The sequence below is a fragment of the Neofelis nebulosa genome, chromosome 10 (genome assembly GCF_028018385.1).
Source record: "Neofelis nebulosa isolate mNeoNeb1 chromosome 10, mNeoNeb1.pri, whole genome shotgun sequence".
Taxonomy (NCBI): Eukaryota; Metazoa; Chordata; class Mammalia; order Carnivora; family Felidae; genus Neofelis; species Neofelis nebulosa.
In genome coordinates this window covers 73,477,298-73,495,769 of record NC_080791.1, presented here as the reverse complement: position 1 = coordinate 73,495,769, position 18,472 = coordinate 73,477,298, and the positions used below count along the sequence as shown (strand labels likewise).

Here is an 18,472-nt window from a genome sequence, read left to right as displayed (position 1 = left end):
CTCAGTTGTTTCCTTGAAACCAGTGCTAAGACAGCTTCCATTCCTTCCTTGGCTCATCATTAAACAAGTGCTCTGCTCCCTCCTCTGGGCCTGGCCAGGCCAGCCAAGTGTGAGGGGGCGGTCAAGAAGAGTGAGACCAGGAGCCCAGGCTGGTCAGAGAGAAGAAGCAGGTCTATTTGAAGTAACGCAAGGAGAAATTGATGAGGGTGCAAAGGCAGGGAAGAAGCCTCCAGAGTTCCTTGTACAGAGAGATCCCATTTACCTTAGAGGGTCAGGGAAGGTTCCATGCATTCATTCAACAAGTATTTATTGACAGTGACAGGTGCTGGGGATGCACTGGTGAACAAAACAGCCATGGGCTCCAGTCTCATGGAGTTTAGTCTCATGAGGGAGATAAGCGACTAGAGAAATGAATATATGAGCAAAGATTATGAAACAAACAGGCTGCAGAGATGGAGAACAATAGGTCAGGAAAGGCCACCCAGAGGAGGTGCCACTTAAGGTAAAGCCTGAATGCTGAGAGGAGTCAGCTTTGTGAAGAGCAGAGGAGAAAGCATTCTGGGCAGAAGGAAGAGCATGTACAAAGGCCCTGGGGTGGGGAAGACCTCGGCATTATCACAAAACCAAAAAAGGAAAAGTAATAAGTTACTTTATTGTAATTTCTGTGGCTGCAATGCAGTGAGCAAGGGAATTTGTGGCATGGAAGGATGCTAGGTTGGCAGGAGCCAGCTCAAACAGGCTCCTGGCAAGGAGGTGGTTCTTTAGCCTCAAAGCCATTGATATTCTAAGCAGGGGAGAGATGGGACACAATGTATAATTTACAAAGATGATGCTGGCTGCTGTGTACAGAGTAGCCTGTGGGGAAACAGCAGGCAGACCTATGGGGAAACAAGCAGGGAGAGGGGCAGGCAGAGGCAAGGGCGATTTTGGAGGTAGAAATAAGACATCTTGTGGAGGGATTGGATGTGAATCCAGGCAATTCCTTCATTTCTGGCCCGAACATCTAGATGGGCAGAGGTGCCCTTTACTGTAAAGGGGATGCCCTGGAGAGAACAGGTTTTGGGGTGAGAACAGGAGTTCGAAGGAGGGAGGAGGTAGCAAGGAGCTGGAAGGGCAGTCCAGAGAGGAATGGCATACATAAGGTCAGATATGACATGTCTCCTGGCTGCTTCTCTGTAAGTGAGGAGAGGCCTGGGGGCCATGTGGACCCTCAGACCCTCCTCATCCTCCCTCCAGGTATGAGGCTAGGTTCCAGCAGAAGCTCCTTGAATACACAGACTCCAACAACATTGCCTCCCTCTTCCTCACCGCTGCCAACAGATGGCTAGAAGTCCGCATGGCAAGTGCCACCCCCTTCCCACCCCGGGCCCCGGGAAAGGGGCTTCTGATAGGGCGGTGGAGCCAGAGCAAGGGCCAAACATGGACCAGAGGACAGGAAAAGAGGATGGAATACCAGCTTGTGTGTGCATACAGGGTGGGCACCGAGCCCTCCTGCTTCTCCCAGCCCCAGCAGCCCTCCTGGTGTCTGACCGGAGCCTCCTCTTCCTCGTCACTGCCTGGGGGCTTGTGTACCTGGGGTGTGTGCCACTAGCCAGAACAGTTGTGTGTTTAACTGTGATGAGTGTGTGTCTGAAGTGGCTCATATGACCTGTGTGGGCCAGCTGGTGGGGCATGCATGTTCAGGCATGTGCAGATGGGTAGGGGGAGCAGCGTAAGCTGTGTGCACACGTTGTCTCCTGGGGCTCCAGCCTTCAAGGCCTCCTGGGTGTCTGATGATGTGCAGGTGTGTAGCTGGGCTGGGGTAGAGTCTCTGGTGAGCCACCCTCTGCCCTGAAGGGAGTGAGGTGGGTGGGGGGACACTGTGGCTGTGGCTTCAACCCCTGAGGGCCCAGGCCGGCTCCCCTCCCTCCACAGGAGTACATTGGTGCATGTGTGGTCCTCATCGCAGCCGTGACCTCCATCTCCAACTCCCTGCACAGGGACCTCTCTGCTGGCCTGGTGGGCCTGGGCCTCACCTATGCCCTAATGGTGAGTGGCAGCAGACTAGGGCAGGGGAGGGCTCAGATACCAGCAGTTGGGGAATCTCAGGCACCTTCCCCAACTCAGACACCCTTCAGGCCTTACCCCAAGCTACTGTGAGTCCAATGCGGGATGGACCACGTGGGCAGGAGGGCTAACCCAGGACTGGAGCCCCAGACAGGTGGTGGGTAAGGATCCACATTCATTATAACCCTCCGGTGCCTCCAGGGAGGGCCCACCCTGAACAGTCAGCAGAAGGCATTGAGGACCTTTGGCCCCTCAGCTGTAAGACGAGGCATCCCGGTGGCCAGGGTTGAGCCGAGTGACCACTGACTCCCCACAGGTCTCCAACTACCTCAACTGGATGGTGAGGAACCTAGCAGACATGGAGATCCAGCTGGGAGCTGTGAAACGCATCCACGGGCTGCTGAAAACCGAAGCGGAGAGCTACGAGGGACTGCTAGGTGAGGGGCCAGAGGAGAGGGCATGCCAGGGGAGAGGCCCGGAGGAGGGGCGTGTCCGGCTTGAGGTGGCCACAAGCAAGGCTGGGGTAGGCTGACCCTCCTGGATACCAGCTGCGGCTCCCATGTGCTGCCTGACCCCCGGCCTGGCCCTCAGCACCCTCGCTGATCCCGAAGAACTGGCCAGACCAAGGGAAGATCCAGATCCAGAACCTGAGTGTGCGCTATGACAGCTCCCTGAAGCCAGTGCTGAAGCATGTCAACGCCCTCATCTCCCCAGGACAGAAGGTCAGTGGGCTGGCAGGACATAGGGCTGGAGGGCCTCACAGAGTCACCTCATGGCCCCCCGGGGCCTTCCAGGGCTCACACCCAGTCAGACACCCAAGTCTCCAGCCTGGGCTCCTCACACCGACAAGGCTCAGGCCACCTTTCCCCCACCCCCTCTTCCTTCTCCTTCTGCTGCCCTCACTCACCCACTAAGGAGATGGACACTCCAGACTCCCCTGGCTTAAAGGGCTTTTGTCAGAGCCCCCCTGCAAATGGCCAGGGGCTCTACCAGGGCACTGCCCCCTGAGTTTCAGAACAGGTCATAGGGGCAGAGAGGGAGGCTGCACTTGTCCTGGGGAGGGAGCCCCTGCCTGGCCCTCTGACCCAACTCTCTGATTCCCTCCTCGCACCCCCTCTGCTCTGACGCTGCCCCTCTCCTTCTGTCTCTTTGTCTCTGTCTCTCTGTCTTTGGCTGTGACTGTCCGTCTCATTATCTAGGACCTTTAGGTGTACCTGTGTCCCTGCCTCTGGCTCCTCCCTTCTGTCCCTGCCTCTCGCATCCTTTTCTGTCACCATCTCTGTCTTTGTACTCATCCCTTATTGTCATTTCTGTGGGTACCCATGGGCCAGGAAGCAAGTGGGTCAGAGATGACTGCAGTTTAAGGTGGGGCACCCAGATACATCCCTGCATACCACACTCAGACGCCCCATGCCCCCCTACCATACCCGTGCACACAGAGTATGTAGGAGCGCCCCCGGCATTTCCCCTGCAGCCGCATACCAGGCACAGCAAGACCTACGCCCAAGCCCAGGAAAATGGTCCCTGTGGGAGGCCCCTCTAGACCCCTCTAGACTGCAGGAAGCAAGCCCAAACTTCGGCCCGGGCCCGGCCAAAAAAGAAACTGGTCAGAAAGCCAGGACAAAAGAGATGCTGTGACCTCCAATGCCTGCGTACCCCCCAGCTACTCACAGTGTACCTGCTCCTCTCTCCAGATTGGGATCTGTGGCCGCACAGGCAGCGGGAAGTCCTCCTTCTCTCTTGCCTTCTTCCGCATGGTGGACATGTTCGAAGGTGAGTTGTATGACAGGCACCCCATGTGTACCCACAGCCGCCAGATGGGACCTCAGTCCTGGTGTGTGGTCAGATGTCATAGGAGGCCCAGCAATCACTGCCCCCCACCCCCGCATCCTCCATGGGACCCATATTCCAGGCTGACCCTGCCCCCAGCACCGCCAGCTCCCTCACTCCCTGGTGCCCCACCTGAGACACTGTCCCCACACAGGGCGTATCATCATCGACGGCATTGACATCGCCAAACTGCCGCTGCACACCCTGCGCTCACGCCTCTCTATCATCCTGCAGGACCCCGTCCTCTTCAGTGGCACCATCCGGTGAGCCCCACCACTCCACCAAGCCCACCCCGGGCCCAGGCCCCGCACCTTGGATCTGGAGCATAGAGAGGAGGGGGGTGGGTAAGGCCAGGAGCGCCCGGCTGGGTACCCATCATCCTGGGCAGGAAGCCATGCTCAGGCTCTGGGCACTATGGGCTGACCTGGTCCCTCACAGTTTTACCCCCGTGCCGTGCTTTTTCCCTGTTAGGCCTAGGCAGGCACTGGTGGGGGTAGCCTAACCATCAGGCTGGGAATACTTTCCTCCACCCACTCACCAGCTGGCTGCCCCCTGCCAGCCAGGCCCCAGAGGCGATCGGTTCTGGCTCCCTGTTCCCTTCACCAGCCTCGCTCTCTGCCAGTCCCCAGGGACAGAGCCAGGCCCCTGCTCCCTTCCCTAAGGGGACTTTCTGTGTCACCCTCCAGATTTAACCTGGACCCGGAGAAGAAGTGCTCTGACAGCACGCTGTGGGAGGCCCTGGAGATAGCCCAGCTGAAGCTGGTGGTGAAGGCGCTGCCGGGAGGCCTGGGTAAGGCACGCAAGGACGTCTGGATGGGCTAGGAGGCAAAACTCACACCCATGTTTTTGGTTTGCCCAGAGTTTAATTTAGAAACCATTTAGTTTTACCTTTTACCTTATGGGAGCTCAGAGAGGTCAAGTGAGTTGTCCCAGGCCACACGACTGGTCAATTCAGGGGCTAGCTCCTCCCGCAGGGCCGAGGGGGGACAGCTGTGAGACACAGCTTGCAAGTTCATCATATCATGGCAGTGCATTCAGCCCTGCCCGCCCCGTCCACCTGCCTGCCCAGTTCTGCCCCAAGGAAGGAGAGGACAGACTGGGAAATCACAGGTACGGGTCACTCTTCAAGGCTGCAGGGAAAACCCTGCCCCCACCCCAGATGTCAGCAGAGCCTCGGTGTATTCGCTACAACCCCTGGGGCAGTGGGGGCTGGCCAAGCCTTGGCTTCAGAGAATCACTCCACCAATGCCCACACACATGCGGCACATACACAGTGCACAAGCTCCCTCCTGGAACTGCCTGGGGCCACAGCAGTGCAAACCTGCAGAGGGCGCTCTTCTCCTTGAAAAATCCACACAGAGAGCATCTGTGTCGTTGGATAAGGCACAGCAACCCTGGGCACACCTGTCCTCATGACATATGCCTGCATATCTGCCCCGGGCATACATTTTCCAACATTCCCCAAGCCGTGCCATCTACTAAACTCCCAATGCGAGATTAACTCAGCCCTGCTCCTCCCCCTTCACCCGGGGCTATTTTCAGATGCCATCATCACTGAAGGTGGGGAGAATTTCAGTCAGGGTCAGAGGCAGCTGTTCTGCCTGGCTCGGGCCTTCGTGCGAAAGACCAGCATCTTCATCATGGACGAAGCCACAGCTTCCATTGACATGGCCACGGTCAGTCCTGAGCACATAAATGGGGTGGGGTCTTGGAGACAGTTTTCTTGGGGTGTTAGGGTGAAATTTGCAAGAAGTGGTCCTGAAGTTCAAGTTGTCTTTAACATCAAGGGCCATTTGTGGCAGAAAAGGCAAAGGACTGGGGGACCCTGATTCTAGTCAGTCTTAGGACATGTTTATAGTGTCTGTACACACAAGCTGCACACAGACCCACAGAGACTTCACACTCATCACCCGCCACACAGCACAGCCAGACATACTCACAGCACACATAGGTGCACAGAGCTGAGCCCCCAACAGGTTGAGCCCAGCTCCTGAATGCTAGAACTTGGTTGGTCTTGGAAGACAAGGACCAGACAGAGGGAGTGGTGGGCTACTGGGATCACATGGGAGCTGGACCATAAACCTGGGCTCCACATCCCCAAAGTCAGGCCAGACCCCATCCACTAGGCAGATGAGCCAACAGCTGTCGCTCCCACCTGGCAGGAAAACATCCTCCAGAAGGTGGTGATGACGGCCTTCGCAGACCGCACTGTGGTCACCATCGCGGTAAGGGGCCCCTTGTTGGGGTTTTGGGAAGCACCCAGAGAGAAGACTGGACTCTTGAGGCTGCCATCAGAGGACAGCCACTGGGCTCACCCCCGGGCCTGGTCATCAAGAGAGGACCCTGGAGTAATGCAGAGCAGAGTCTGGAGGGCTTGTGGGAAAACCGCATTGTAGGATGTGGAGTGTGGGAGGATTTGCACCTGCCCTTCTTCAGATCCTCTCTCTTTCTCCAGGTTCCGAGGCCCCGTGAGCTAGGCTAGGGTTACTGCTCCATAGGAAGTGGAGGTTGGGGTGTGGGGCAGTCCTGAGTCTTGAAGCCTAGAAGTGAGGGCAGAGCTGAGATTTGGTAAGGGAAGGGGGGTATCATTAGTGGACAGAGGGCTTGGAGTCACAGCCACCCCAGGAAAAGGCAGTGGCCACAGAGATGGGACATTCCATCCACAGGCCTCCTCCTCCAAACTGCAGGAGGGATACCCCCAGCTGCCCCTTCTTTGCCCCCCCCCACCCTGACCGGCCCCCTCCTGCCCCACCCAGCACCGTGTGCACACCATCCTGAGCGCAGACTTGGTGATTGTCCTGAAACGTGGCGCCATCCTTGAGTTCGACGAGCCAGAGAAGCTGCTCAGCCGGAAGGACAGCGTCTTCGCCTCGTTTGTCCGTGCAGACAAGTGACCTGCTGGAGCCCAAGTGCTGGCCCATACCCCGCCCTGCCCCTGCCTCCTGCCTGGGCTTTCTCACTGTACAATCACTTGTAAATAAAGAGATTGGTTATTTCCTACCGGAGGCCTTGAGTCTGATGGGCAGGAACCAGGAGTCTGGACCAGCCTGGGGTCCAGTGGAGCCAGCCTGCCTGGCATCAGGCAGACCTGAAGCTGTGTTAGTGTAGGCAAAAGTGTATTTCCTTATCTGCGAAAAGAAGGTTGTATTAGTCTGCTCAGGTTGCCATAACAAAATAGCAGACTAGGAGACTTAAACAGCAGAGTTTTTTCTGACAGTTCTGGAGCCTGGAAGTCCAAGATCAAGGTGTCATAAGTTTGCTTTCTCCTGAGGACTTAGTTACCTCTGCACAGGTCCTATATCCAAATACTGTCACACTGGGGGGCTTCAACATATGAATTTAGGGTATTAACAAATGGATTTAGAGGGTGGGACACAATTCAGTCCATAACAACAGTTATAGCATTTTTGTGATTATCTCATCAGACTAAGTGGTCCCCTTCTTTCTCACTTTATTTCTTGGATTAAAATTGTGGGGTACCCTGAATTGGTACTATTTCCAATACAGATGACAGGAATCCAACTCAAAGTGGCTTAAACAAAAACTGGAATGTATTGCCCTAAATGACGGAGAAGGCCAGGAAGTGTACTTCCTTCAAGCATGGCTGGATCCACGTGTTTGACATCAGGAATGTGTCTCCATTTCTGGGTTCCATCTTCCTCTCCCCCCCTGATGACAAATGGCCACTAGCTCCTCCAGCATAGACCCTATCCCTCTGAAAGAGAAATGCTTTTTCCCAATCGTTCCAGCAAAAATCTTGGGAGCAAATCTCAATGGACCAACTTAGGTCATACCCCCACCTCCACCCAAACACTGTGGCCAGAGGGCTAGGATACACTGACTGGCTATGCTTGGATCACATGACTCCATCTGTGTCCCCCATATAGAGGCATTCAGAATGGGAGAAGGGTGGTCCTTCAGAGGGAATCACAGTGCATATACCACAAGTCGGCCAGGTGTTGGCCAGAGATGCTGAGGCCCAGACACTGGGGAGACCAAAACAACAGATATCCTTTGCTTCTATCAGCATCATGAAACAGGAGTACAGGGGCACCTGGGTGGTTCAGTCGGTTGGGCGGCTGACTTCGGCTCGGGTCATGATCTCGCGGTCCGTGAGTTCGAGCCCCGCGTCGGGCTCTGTGCAGACAGCTCAGAGCCTGGAGCCTGTTTCAGATTCTGTGTCTCCCTCGCTCTGACCCTCCCCTGTTCATGCTCTGTCTCTCTCTGTCTCAAAAATAAATGTTAAAAAATTAAAAAAAAAAACAAAAACAGGAGTACATACCTGCCCTCAGTCAAGAAATGGCAGGTCCTCATTTACATATCATAGTATTATCATTCACATGTTGCCTTCAGTACTGTCTATACCAGGCTCTGGGTATAGACCCAGGAGTCTTGGGCCTGTGTCCCTCTTGGTTGCAAGGGCATCAGAGCAATGTAAGGAAAACCCACCAGTCACTGGAAAGAGGCCCAATACAGACCTTTTGGATATTCCAGGAGCCAGAGGGGATCAGGAAGTGAGAGCTCTGTAAGGCTTAGCAGACTGCCTAGGGGAGGCAAGATTTGAGTTGGGCGTGAGAGGGGTGGGACTTGGACTGGCAGAGTTAGAGGAAACAGCCCATAGGGCAGGGGGAGGGAGCATAAGATCAGGGAGCCTTAAATGCCAGGAAAAGGAGTCTGGAATAAGCCTATGAACACAAGGGAAGTAGAAAAGGGTTTTGAGTGAAAAAGGAACGTGACAAGTGTAGTATTTGGAGGAGATGTGTATGAGGAGGTGCAGGATGGAGCAGGGCAAGAGGCTGAGCTCTTTGGGTAAGCAGCTCACCTTCCTGGAAAGGGTGGAGCAGATAATAGCTGAGGCCTTAGGGCCATACTATGAGGCAGGGCTTTGCCTTTCTAGTTCTAGGATGTCTCTGGGGGCCTAGCAGCTCCCTCCACTGAAGGGCCTCCCAAGAGCAGAGCCTGAGGAGGGAGATTTCCATCCCTGGCCTCACCTTGCACCCACCACACCCCAAGGGATTGAAGGGAGGTAGCAGGGGTGGGGTAAGGCCCACACTGGAGTCTCGCAGGATGCCCAAGGCCATTCTGGCCCAAACCCCTCCATAGTATCCTTGATGGTCTGCCAACTTTGACTTGGATACTCCAAAGACATGGGTCATCTCTGGTTATTAGAACTGACATTTCCATATGTGACATCACAGCCTGCCCCTGTTCCACTCAGTGTCTATACTGGTTCTATACTTTAGACCACACAGAACTACTATCATTCAACCCCTGGAGCTTCTGCAATAGTGCCCAAACTCCCTAGGAGGTGCTCCATGGCTCCTTTTCTGGTGGCTGAGTGGCTGGTTTCCTGTGTAACCCTGTCTCATTGAGCTCCCCACTCTGATCATCCTATTCTCCCCTCCCCACCCTAGGCACTGCATCTCTGTTAATATAGCCCAAGCTCACACTTACCCTGAGTAGCAGTGTTCACTCTGCCTGCAGGTGAGTATGAGAGAAAAAGGAACACTCATTATGCAAATTACAATCTGCCCCACTGTGGCCCATATCCCCACTGTCTCCATCTTTCCATCCCTGCCTCAAGCCCCCACTCCAACAATTGGACACACATGGGTCAGGGTTCCATAAAGATCTGAGCCCCAGAGAGGGGACAGGGCCATTACTGTCCCCAACAGACCTGGAAGGCTTTCTGTCCCAGCTGAGAACTGGGGTTCCGCACGTGAAGCCCAAGCCACAGGGCAATCCAAAGCTGATGCCTGCAGTAGAAGCACCACTCGTGTTCAGGTCAAGAGCTTGAATCCACCAGTTCCCAAACCAGCCCGAATACAGGCCCTCAGACCCAGGTTCCTCCCACTACCTAAGGTATAAGAAACAAGGCTGCAGGTGTAAGCAGGTGTAAAGCAAGTGTTGATAGCTCAAACTCTCTTTAAAATACAGGGGTTTAGTGGGGTGTCTGGGTGGCTCAGCCAGTTAAGCATCCGACTCTTGATTTCAGCTCAGGTCATGATCTCACAGTTGGTGAAACTGAGCCCCATGTAGGGCTCTGCGCTGACAGCATGGAGCCTGCTTGAAGTTCTCTCTCTTCCTCTTTCTCTGCCCCTTCCCTGCTTGCACCCCCTCTCAAAATAAATAAATAAACATTAAAAAATACAGGGGTGTAGTTGTGGGATAATTAAGAAGAGGCAACCACCCAGGCTTCTGGGCTGCAGCACCCAGCATCCCCTGAAGTGGAGGTGAAACTGCGCTCCTACACCTACTAGTAAGGTGCATTATTTTCTGGGGAGGGAGTCCGTGGCTTTCATCAAATTCTCAAAGGATCCATGACTTAGAAAAGATTAAGAGCATCCCCAAAGAGAAGAAGCAGTCAGTAGAGAAATCCTCGGGCCACCTAATATCTCCCGGTCACCAGGCTGGTGACACAGCCCCTCAGTGCCTTCTTTCCCTGGGAATCCGCAAAGCCCAATCCTGCAGGAGGGGTGGGTATTGGCCCAACTAAGAATGGGAAAATTGGAAGAGGAAAGTCAAGGCGTTTAGGGGCTGCAGTCCTCAGACTGAAAGGCGGGTCGCGACTCCCCTCTGTGTCCCCGCTTGGTCAGGAAGAATCTCTTTTGATCCATCTGATTGGGCAAACCCCCAAAACTAGACTGTGAATCTGGAACAGGAAGGCGGGGCGTGGCGGGGGTGCGAACGGCGAGGGGCGGGGCTTGATCCTGTGCCCGCCCCTCCTCCAGCTGAGGAATAGGTCGGGCTCCCCCTGGCGGCCCCGGGTCCCCACTCCACTCCTCCGGCTCCCCAGCCCTCAATCTTCTGCCCCCACCTAGCACAGGTCTGTCTCAGTGCACCAACAGACACACGGACAGACGGACGAGAGGACCACCCGCTGGGACGCCTGGGCGGCCGGAGGGGCGGAGAGGCGACGGCTGCGGCTTGAGGAGCAGGAGCAGGTGCTGCGGCGACGAGCGGGCGGGGCAGGACGGAGCGGAGCGCCGGGCGGGGGCGCGGCGCGGGCTTGCGTGGGGCCGGCGGGGAGCGGAGAGGCCGCGACTCTGAGTGAGCTGTGCCAGGTTGCGCTGGGGGCGAGGGGATCTGGAGTGGAGTCCAGTGGGGTTAGTGACTCCGGAGGGCGCGGGATCCCAAGGAGACGGAAAGGACAAGCGCTTGGAGGGAGATCCCGAACAGCCGCGAGGGGGGGGGGGGGGGGTGGGGAGGGCAACGGAAGGTGAGGTAGAAAGGGGAGCATACGTGGAGGCCGGACTGGGGGTCGTCAGAATATGAAACTGGAGCTTCGAAGGGGGCCGGGAGCAGAAATGGGTAAGGCAAGAGAAACGGTGGGGGTTGTGTGAGGTCTGGTGAGTTGGTAAGATCCGGAGGTGTTAAGTTCCAAGACAGAGGAGGTGGGTTGAGAAGGAAGGCTGGGTGAGGAGAAGGAGTCTTAGGGGGAGCCCAGGGTGGTCAGCGGTGGAAGAGAGTTGAGCTGAGATCCAGGACAAGGTGGGGAACAGGCCGGGTAGGGGGCTCACTAGGCAATGGGCAGGGGGCGCTGAGGTGTGAGGCTGGTTTAAAGAAGCAGGGTTGCCAGGTGGAAGTGAGGATGAGTCTGGTTGGGGAGGCATCTCAGAAGTGACACCAGCACAGACTAAGGGTGGTCCCCAGGTGGAAGGGTGCCCAGGGAGGAAACCCCACAGTGAGGCCTAAGACTTGGTCAGGAGGGTGCCCTCCATGGGGGAAGCCTCTCCCTGGTGGTTGCTGGAGCCATGCTGTCCCGGAAAGGCATCATCCCTGAGGAGTATGTACTGACACGGCTAGCAGAGGACCCCGCGGAGCCCCGGTACCGCGCCCGGGAGCGGAGGGCCCGCTTCGTGTCCAAGAACGGCAATTGCAACGTAGCCCACAAGAACATCAGGGAGCAGGGCCGATTCCTGCAGGACGTATTCACCACACTCGTGGACCTCAAGTGGCCACACACGCTGCTCATCTTTACCATGTCCTTCCTGTGCAGCTGGCTGCTCTTTGCCATGGTCTGGTGGCTCATCGCCTTCGCTCACGGTGACCTAGCCCCTGGCGAGGGCGCCGCCGTGCCCTGTGTCACCAGCATCCACTCTTTTTCGTCTGCCTTCCTTTTCTCCATTGAGGTCCAGGTGACCATTGGTTTCGGTGGGCGCATGGTGACTGAGGAGTGCCCGCTGGCCATCTTGATCCTCATTGTGCAGAACATCGTGGGGCTCATGATCAATGCCATCATGCTGGGCTGCATCTTCATGAAGACTGCCCAGGCCCACCGGCGTGCCGAGACCCTCATCTTCAGCAAGCATGCTGTCATCGCAGTGCGCCATGGCCGTCTCTGCTTCATGCTGCGCGTGGGTGACCTCCGCAAAAGCATGATCATCAGCGCCACCATCCATATGCAGGTGGTGCGCAAGACCACCAGCCCCGAGGGTGAAGTGGTGCCCCTCCACCAGGTGGACATCCCCATGGAGAACGGTGTGGGTGGCAACAGCATCTTCCTGGTGGCTCCTCTCATCATCTACCATGTCATCGATGCCAACAGTCCACTCTACGACCTGGCGCCCAGTGACCTGCATCACCATCAAGACCTCGAGATCATTGTCATTCTCGAAGGCGTGGTGGAAACCACAGGCATCACCACCCAGGCCCGCACCTCCTACCTGGCTGACGAGATCCTCTGGGGCCAGCGCTTTGTACCCATTGTGGCGGAAGAGGATGGCCGCTACTCCGTGGACTACTCCAAATTCGGCAACACCATCAAAGTGCCGACACCACTCTGCACCGCTCGCCAGCTTGATGAGGACCGCACCCTGCTGGACGCCGTGACCCTCGCCTCGGCCCGCGGCCCTCTGCGCAAGCGCAGTGTGGCTGTGGCCAAGGCCAAACCCAAATTTAGCATCTCTCCAGATGCCCTGTCCTGAGCCATGGTCCCTTGGGCCCCCACACTGCATGTGTGCACAGAGGCAGTGTAGTATGGTATGTAGAGTGGACATGGTATGGGCCCCTTGGCGGGGCCAGGATCTGGTGTGAGGCTGGGCCCTCTTCAGCTCAGCCTCCCCTCCTGCTGTTAGCCCCTGGCGTTACAAGGCACTTGTCACTACGCTATTTCTGGCCTCAACAGGAGACTGTACTGGGTTATTTTTGTCTCTGCTCCTCCCAGCCCCAGCTCAGGACCGGCTCACCCCCCACCCTCTCCCTCCTCCCCAGACTGGGGAAGCTGTGGGAAGTGCTGGACCCTCAAGTTGGGTCTCTGTACAGTCGTGCATCCCCATGATCAATTGACCACAAGCTGGACAGATGGGTGGGGAAGAACAGTCCCCAGGTTGGCAACCTGCTGCTCTGTTTCTGTGACCCCAAGAGATGAATGGCCACTCTTGTTCCCTGAAAAAGTGGTGGCTTAATGGGTGGGCCCTGCCAGCTGGAGAGGGCAGTCAATGAAGGAGCACATTCCAGCTGGAGGATTGGAGGTGTGGAACCTGCACAGACGGGGAAAGGCTGAGGCTGACAGGGCTCCCCTCCCCGGGGCAGACTCAGGCAGGGAGGAAATGGTGTGAGGACACTCAGCTATGCCGAGCTCTGCTCAGGCTCAAGAAAGAGGAGATGGGCTCCTGTGCCCTCGCTCTTTGCCCTGACACCAAGGCTTCAATGGTGAGGGGCTGCGGTTCCTGCCCACCCCCATTCTGCCCCTGCCCTGGGAGGCTGAGGTGGGCTGGAGCAGACATTGGCATGCTAAGCAGAAAGAGGCTGAAGAGAGGGGGTCCTGGACCCACCATACAGATTGAGCTCTGGTCCTGGCTCCCCACGGGTGGCTATTGCTCACTCTGTCTGTCCAGAGGGTGGCCGTGGAGGGTCTTTGGATTGGAAAAGGAGATGTTGGAAAGCTCAGGATGGTGGCGGTGAGCAAGGTTGCTGAGGCAAAGAGGCCCTTGGTCCTCATGGGCTTGACCCCAAGTGGCACTCTTGAAGCAGTGCTGCGTATATTTGCCCAGGATTCTGCCTTCTCTGTTGTCAACAAAACTTCCCTACACTCTGGGCTGCTCTTGCGGGGGGGGGGGGGGGGGGGGGGGAGGCATGCTGCTGGACAGAGAGGGTAGGGGCTGGCAGCTGCCAGCCCACATTCCAAAGGTGCCACAGATCCTAGCCAGGAGGCCAGGCAAAGGACTTGGGGCTGACCCTTGTCACCCAGTTCGGAGAGACTTTTACTTTTCTGCCTCAGGTAGTCCAGCCCTGCCAGCCTGTCTGACCATCTCAGTCTCGGAGCACCTACCAGGCTTATAGCCCTGGGCCCTGCGTCCACTTCCAGCAATATGCTGGAAGGCTGGATGGTCAGGGCAAGAGGTGGGGACGTCATAACGCCATTAGTTACAGGCACCTCGGAGATAATCGAGGGTTCGGTTCCAGACCACCACAATAAAGCAAATATTGCGATAAAGAGTCAAATAAATTTTTTGGTTTCCTAGTGCATATAAAAGTTATGTTTACACTGTACTGTAGTCTGTTAAGTGTGCAATAGCATTATGTCTAAAAAAAACAATGTACATACCTTAATTAAAAAATATTTTATGGCTGAAAAGTACTAACCGTCATCTGAGCTTTCAGGGAGTCGTAACCTTTTTGCTTGAGGGTGTTGCCTTGATGTTGATGGCTGCTGACTGATCGGGGCGGTGGTTGCTGGAGGTTGGGGTGGCTGTGGCAATTTGATAAGACAACAGTGAAGTATGCCGCACTGACTGACTCTTCCCTTTAGGAACGATTTCTCTGTAGCATGAGATGCTGTGTGATAGCATTTCACCCACAGAACTTCTTTCATAATTCAGAGTCAGCCCTCTTAAACTCAGTCACTGCTCTATCAGCTAAGTTTACGTAATATTGTAAATCCTTTGTTGTCTTTCAACAACCCTCACAGCATCTTCACCAGGAGTAAATTCGATTTCAAGAAATCGCTTTCTTCATTCAGCCCTAAGAAGCAAATCCTCATCCATGCAAGTTTTATCGTGTGATTATAGTCATTCAGTCCCATCTTTGGGTGCTACTTCTAATTCGAATTCTCTTGCTAATTCCATAACATCTCCAGTAACTTCCTCCACTGAAGTCTTAAACCTTCTATTTGTGAAAAATGCAATATCTGCAAAACTCAATAAAGCAAAGCCTAACAACATGAGGTATGCCTGTAGTAATTGGAGTGTAAGCTCTTAAACCAACTTGGGTTCCAATCCTGGCTCTGGCTCTAAGGCCTTGAGCAAGTAACTCAACCTCTCTGTGCCTCAGTTGCCTTATCTATAAAGTGGGACTGCTAATAGTGCATACCTCATAGAATTGTTATGGGAGTGAGTGAAAAACACATGTAAAAGTCTTCAGTGCCTCATCCATAACAAGGGCTCAATAAATGTTAACTGTTTTATGCTGTAAATTAGCTATGATGAGACAACTGACCACACAAATGTTAAGGGAGAAATTATACTTCCCCTCGGTGATGAGGTTCTCTGCCTGGTCTTACTTTAACACAGACAGGAGCTACGGCAGACCCTATTACCTGGTCTTTTTGTCTCACCTCACCCCCTGCAGTCCATCTGCCATGCAGCCCTCAGAGTGGTCCCAGTTAAACGGTTGCAGTCATTTCCTCCCATGTCAAGTACTTTCATTAATCCTCCATCACCTTCTGGGGCCAGGCTAGACCCTGTAGCCAGCCATTTCTGCTTTCCAACCTTGCAGTTTACTGTTCTCTTGCCAGGACCTTGTGCAGCCACCCATCCCCCGGCAGCCTCACTATTCCCTCCTTGCACATAACATTGACCTTCCAACCTCTGAGCTTTGCTTCTGTTATTCCCTTTGCCTGGAATGCCTAGGCCTCATCTCTGCCTGTTGAAATCCATAAAAGTATCTCATGTCACTGTGGTCAAGGCCAAATGATGCCTCCTTGAAGCCTTCCCTGATTCTTCTGAAAAGAGGTAGTCCCTTCCCTTCCTCTGTGTTTGTGGGCAGCCCAAACTTTTCCCTGTGTTTGTGGCAAACCCAAGTTTGTGGTTTCTTAAGATCAGGGACTATATCTGATTCAGCACTGTGGCTGGAACTAAGTGCTGAATGAACAAATAAATGAATGATGAATAGTGTATAGAACAACAAGCCAGCATCACTGTTGCAGTTTGAAGCCTGCTGTGAGCTTTAACTGGATCAGTGAGAGTTTGTCCCAGGCTACTCCAGAGGTAGGGTTGAGGGGCCAGGAAGCTGCCACTGATGGTCCAAGCTCTAAGCTGCCTGCTGCCTGCACCCACACAGAACCCCAACATTGACTGGTTTGGTTTGTGGTTTAGAAGGGATGAAAACCTACTCAGAGTCAGCCCAGAGTTCTGGGGACAGTGCCTGGCTCCTGGGACTCAGCTTAGCTGTCCTTAAGGCCAGGAGAGGGGCCAGACTCATTAATGAGAAGCTGCTCAGCAGGACTGTTCTCGGAGCCCCATCCAAAGTAACCTTCCTCCACCCCCTCCACCTTAAAGGGCTGGTGACAGAATGGGCAGAGCTGGGGGCTTAGCGCCACCTGCTGGCCACATAGAAGACCTACTTGATTAGAAAATCTGGGCCACTGGTCTGAAGCTTTCCCCTCTAAGAGAGAGCCCTAGCCTTAAAGCTTAGCTCAGGGAAGAGCTGGAAAGTTCCAGGCATGGAGGAAGCTGCTGGACCAATACTTCCTTGACACCTCTTCTTTAAGGCACAGGCCTAAACTGAACAAGGAAACTCCCCTGAGCTCCACTCTTCCCAGCAGCAACTTCCCAGGTGAATTTGTTTCTGATATTCTGCTTCCAAGACAGCAGGGGGCATCACATGAGAGCAGACAGAGCAACCCAAGCTAGTTCACACCCATGTGCAGGACTGGCTCTTCTCCAGGCTCCCCAGAAAGGGGAGGAAAGTATCTCGTGTCACTGGGGTCCAGGATTGAGGGAGGCAATGTTCTCTTCTGAGTCTGCAGATGAGGACACAGGATCAGAAGTAGAGTTAACTTACTAAGATCTTGTATTTGGTAAGTAGCACGCCCAAGATTCGGACTGAGCTCCTTTCCCCCTGCTGCACAGTCCCAGTGACCAGGTGGGCTGCCTTGCTCTAAGTGTCAGATCCACCACAGGGGACAGATGTCTCTGGACCAAACACAAGAGGAAAAGTGCAACTCAGAAAGCCCCTGGGGTCTCCCCCCACCCCACCAAGGCCCTGGGATTGAAACTGATGGCTGGCTCAGCTGTGGTTAAATGACAGCCAGGATCATGTCCAAAACACCAAAGGAGCCAGAGAGACCTCACTGACACTTCCTCTTGCCCTCCATCTTCTCCCTTCTTGCAAGAGGACTGGGATCCCTACCTTCCAGGCTACCTTCCCCCCAGTCAGGTGGCCATGCAAACTGATGGGGGCACATCTGCCACTCATGTCAGTCCCCACCTCACACCAGATGGTGTGATAGGTGCCCTAGACTTCAGTCCTTAGCTCAACAGGGAGGGAAGCTAAGCTACCCTTTTCCTGTAATGAAATGGAACCGCTAGTCTGAAAAAACTAGCCCACTAGCCATACTGGAAATTTTCCCAGGCCTGATGCTTATGAATTTGGCATCTCCAGCCAGTAACCACAAGGCCCACATGTTACTCATGAAGGTGGACCTCTGGTCCTTCTGCTGGAGAGGACTCACCTAGCTTCTGCAGGACCCACTTATTCTCCCCAGGCGGCAATCTGTGTCCTAAACTTGAGATCCTCCCCAACATCCTTCCCTAGGGAGCTTGTGGTAAGGAGTAGAGTAGGTCAGGCTTCCCACAGCTCTCTGGGTTCACTTCTGAGGTCTCCCCAGTTTCAGGTATCAGACACCCTATGTTGTATGAAGACGTGCAGATGACTTTGGGGAAGAAGACATGAATTCTTTTTTTTTTTTTTTTTTAATTTTTTTTTTTTTTCAACATTTTAAATTTATTTTTGGGACAGAGAGAGACAGAGCATGAACGGGGGAGGGGCAGAGAGAGAGGGAGACACAGAATCGGAAACAGGCTCCAGGCTCCGAGCCATCGGCCCAGAGCCTGATGCGGGGCTCGAACTCACGGACCGCGAGATCGTGACCTGGCTGAAGTCGGACGCTTAACCGACTGCGCCACCCAGGCGCCCCAAGAAGACATGAATTCTGCATGTCAAATCATGTTGACCCCAGATCAGAGCAGGTTTAAAGCCCAATAGATCTGTTCCAGCTTGGAAGGAGCTGAGAAAAGACACAGGAATAGGATAATGGGGCTAACATCAGATTTGGGTTCCAGAGAGTGGATTTGTTGCATTAGAATCTAGATTATTAGCATCCTCTCTGCCATGTCCACCTGCCTGGGGCATTGTGTACCTTCATGGAGAGGGAAGAAGGTGCTACCTACACCCTCCCCTATCTCCGCTCTGGGAAGACCCCGCTCTGAAGTGACATGAAAGGTAGGCCATCTAGACTGACCAGCCTGGGTACAAGGAATGCGAACTTATGCCTTTTCCTTGGCTTTGGGTCTTTCCAGGCACTGATGCCAACAGTGGAATGGGTGATACAAAGTACATATGCAACTTACTTCCTTCACTGGGAGAAACAATG

At 54.6% G+C, this 18,472-nt stretch overlaps 2 protein-coding genes across 7 annotated transcripts in view; both read left to right on the top strand.

Annotated features, from left to right (window-relative positions):
* ABCC8 (ATP binding cassette subfamily C member 8) overlaps positions 1–6,876 on the top strand; it is a 77,217-nt gene extending 70,341 nt beyond the window's left edge. For all 6 annotated transcript variants that reach the window (XM_058688388.1, XM_058688386.1, XM_058688389.1 and 3 more), the window contains 10 exons: positions 1,237–1,339; positions 1,915–2,028; positions 2,363–2,483; positions 2,638–2,768; positions 3,741–3,819; positions 4,031–4,139; positions 4,563–4,666; positions 5,419–5,552; positions 6,039–6,101; positions 6,633–6,876. In XM_058688388.1, coding sequence (XP_058544371.1) covers positions 1,237–1,339; positions 1,915–2,028; positions 2,363–2,483; positions 2,638–2,768; positions 3,741–3,819; positions 4,031–4,139; positions 4,563–4,666; positions 5,419–5,552; positions 6,039–6,101; positions 6,633–6,770 — 1,096 coding nt within the window. In that variant the 3' untranslated portion in view covers positions 6,771–6,876. The remainder of the gene's footprint in view (positions 1–1,236; positions 1,340–1,914; positions 2,029–2,362; positions 2,484–2,637; positions 2,769–3,740; positions 3,820–4,030; positions 4,140–4,562; positions 4,667–5,418; positions 5,553–6,038; positions 6,102–6,632) is intronic.
* A 3,742-nt stretch (positions 6,877–10,618) lies between these two features.
* On the top strand, positions 10,619–13,934 carry KCNJ11 (potassium inwardly rectifying channel subfamily J member 11). The gene has a single exon (XM_058688383.1). The coding sequence runs from the start codon at positions 11,631–11,633 to the stop codon at positions 12,801–12,803; it is 1,173 nt and encodes a 390-aa protein (XP_058544366.1). The 5' UTR covers positions 10,619–11,630; the 3' UTR covers positions 12,804–13,934.
* Positions 13,935–18,472: the final 4,538 nt, after the last annotated feature.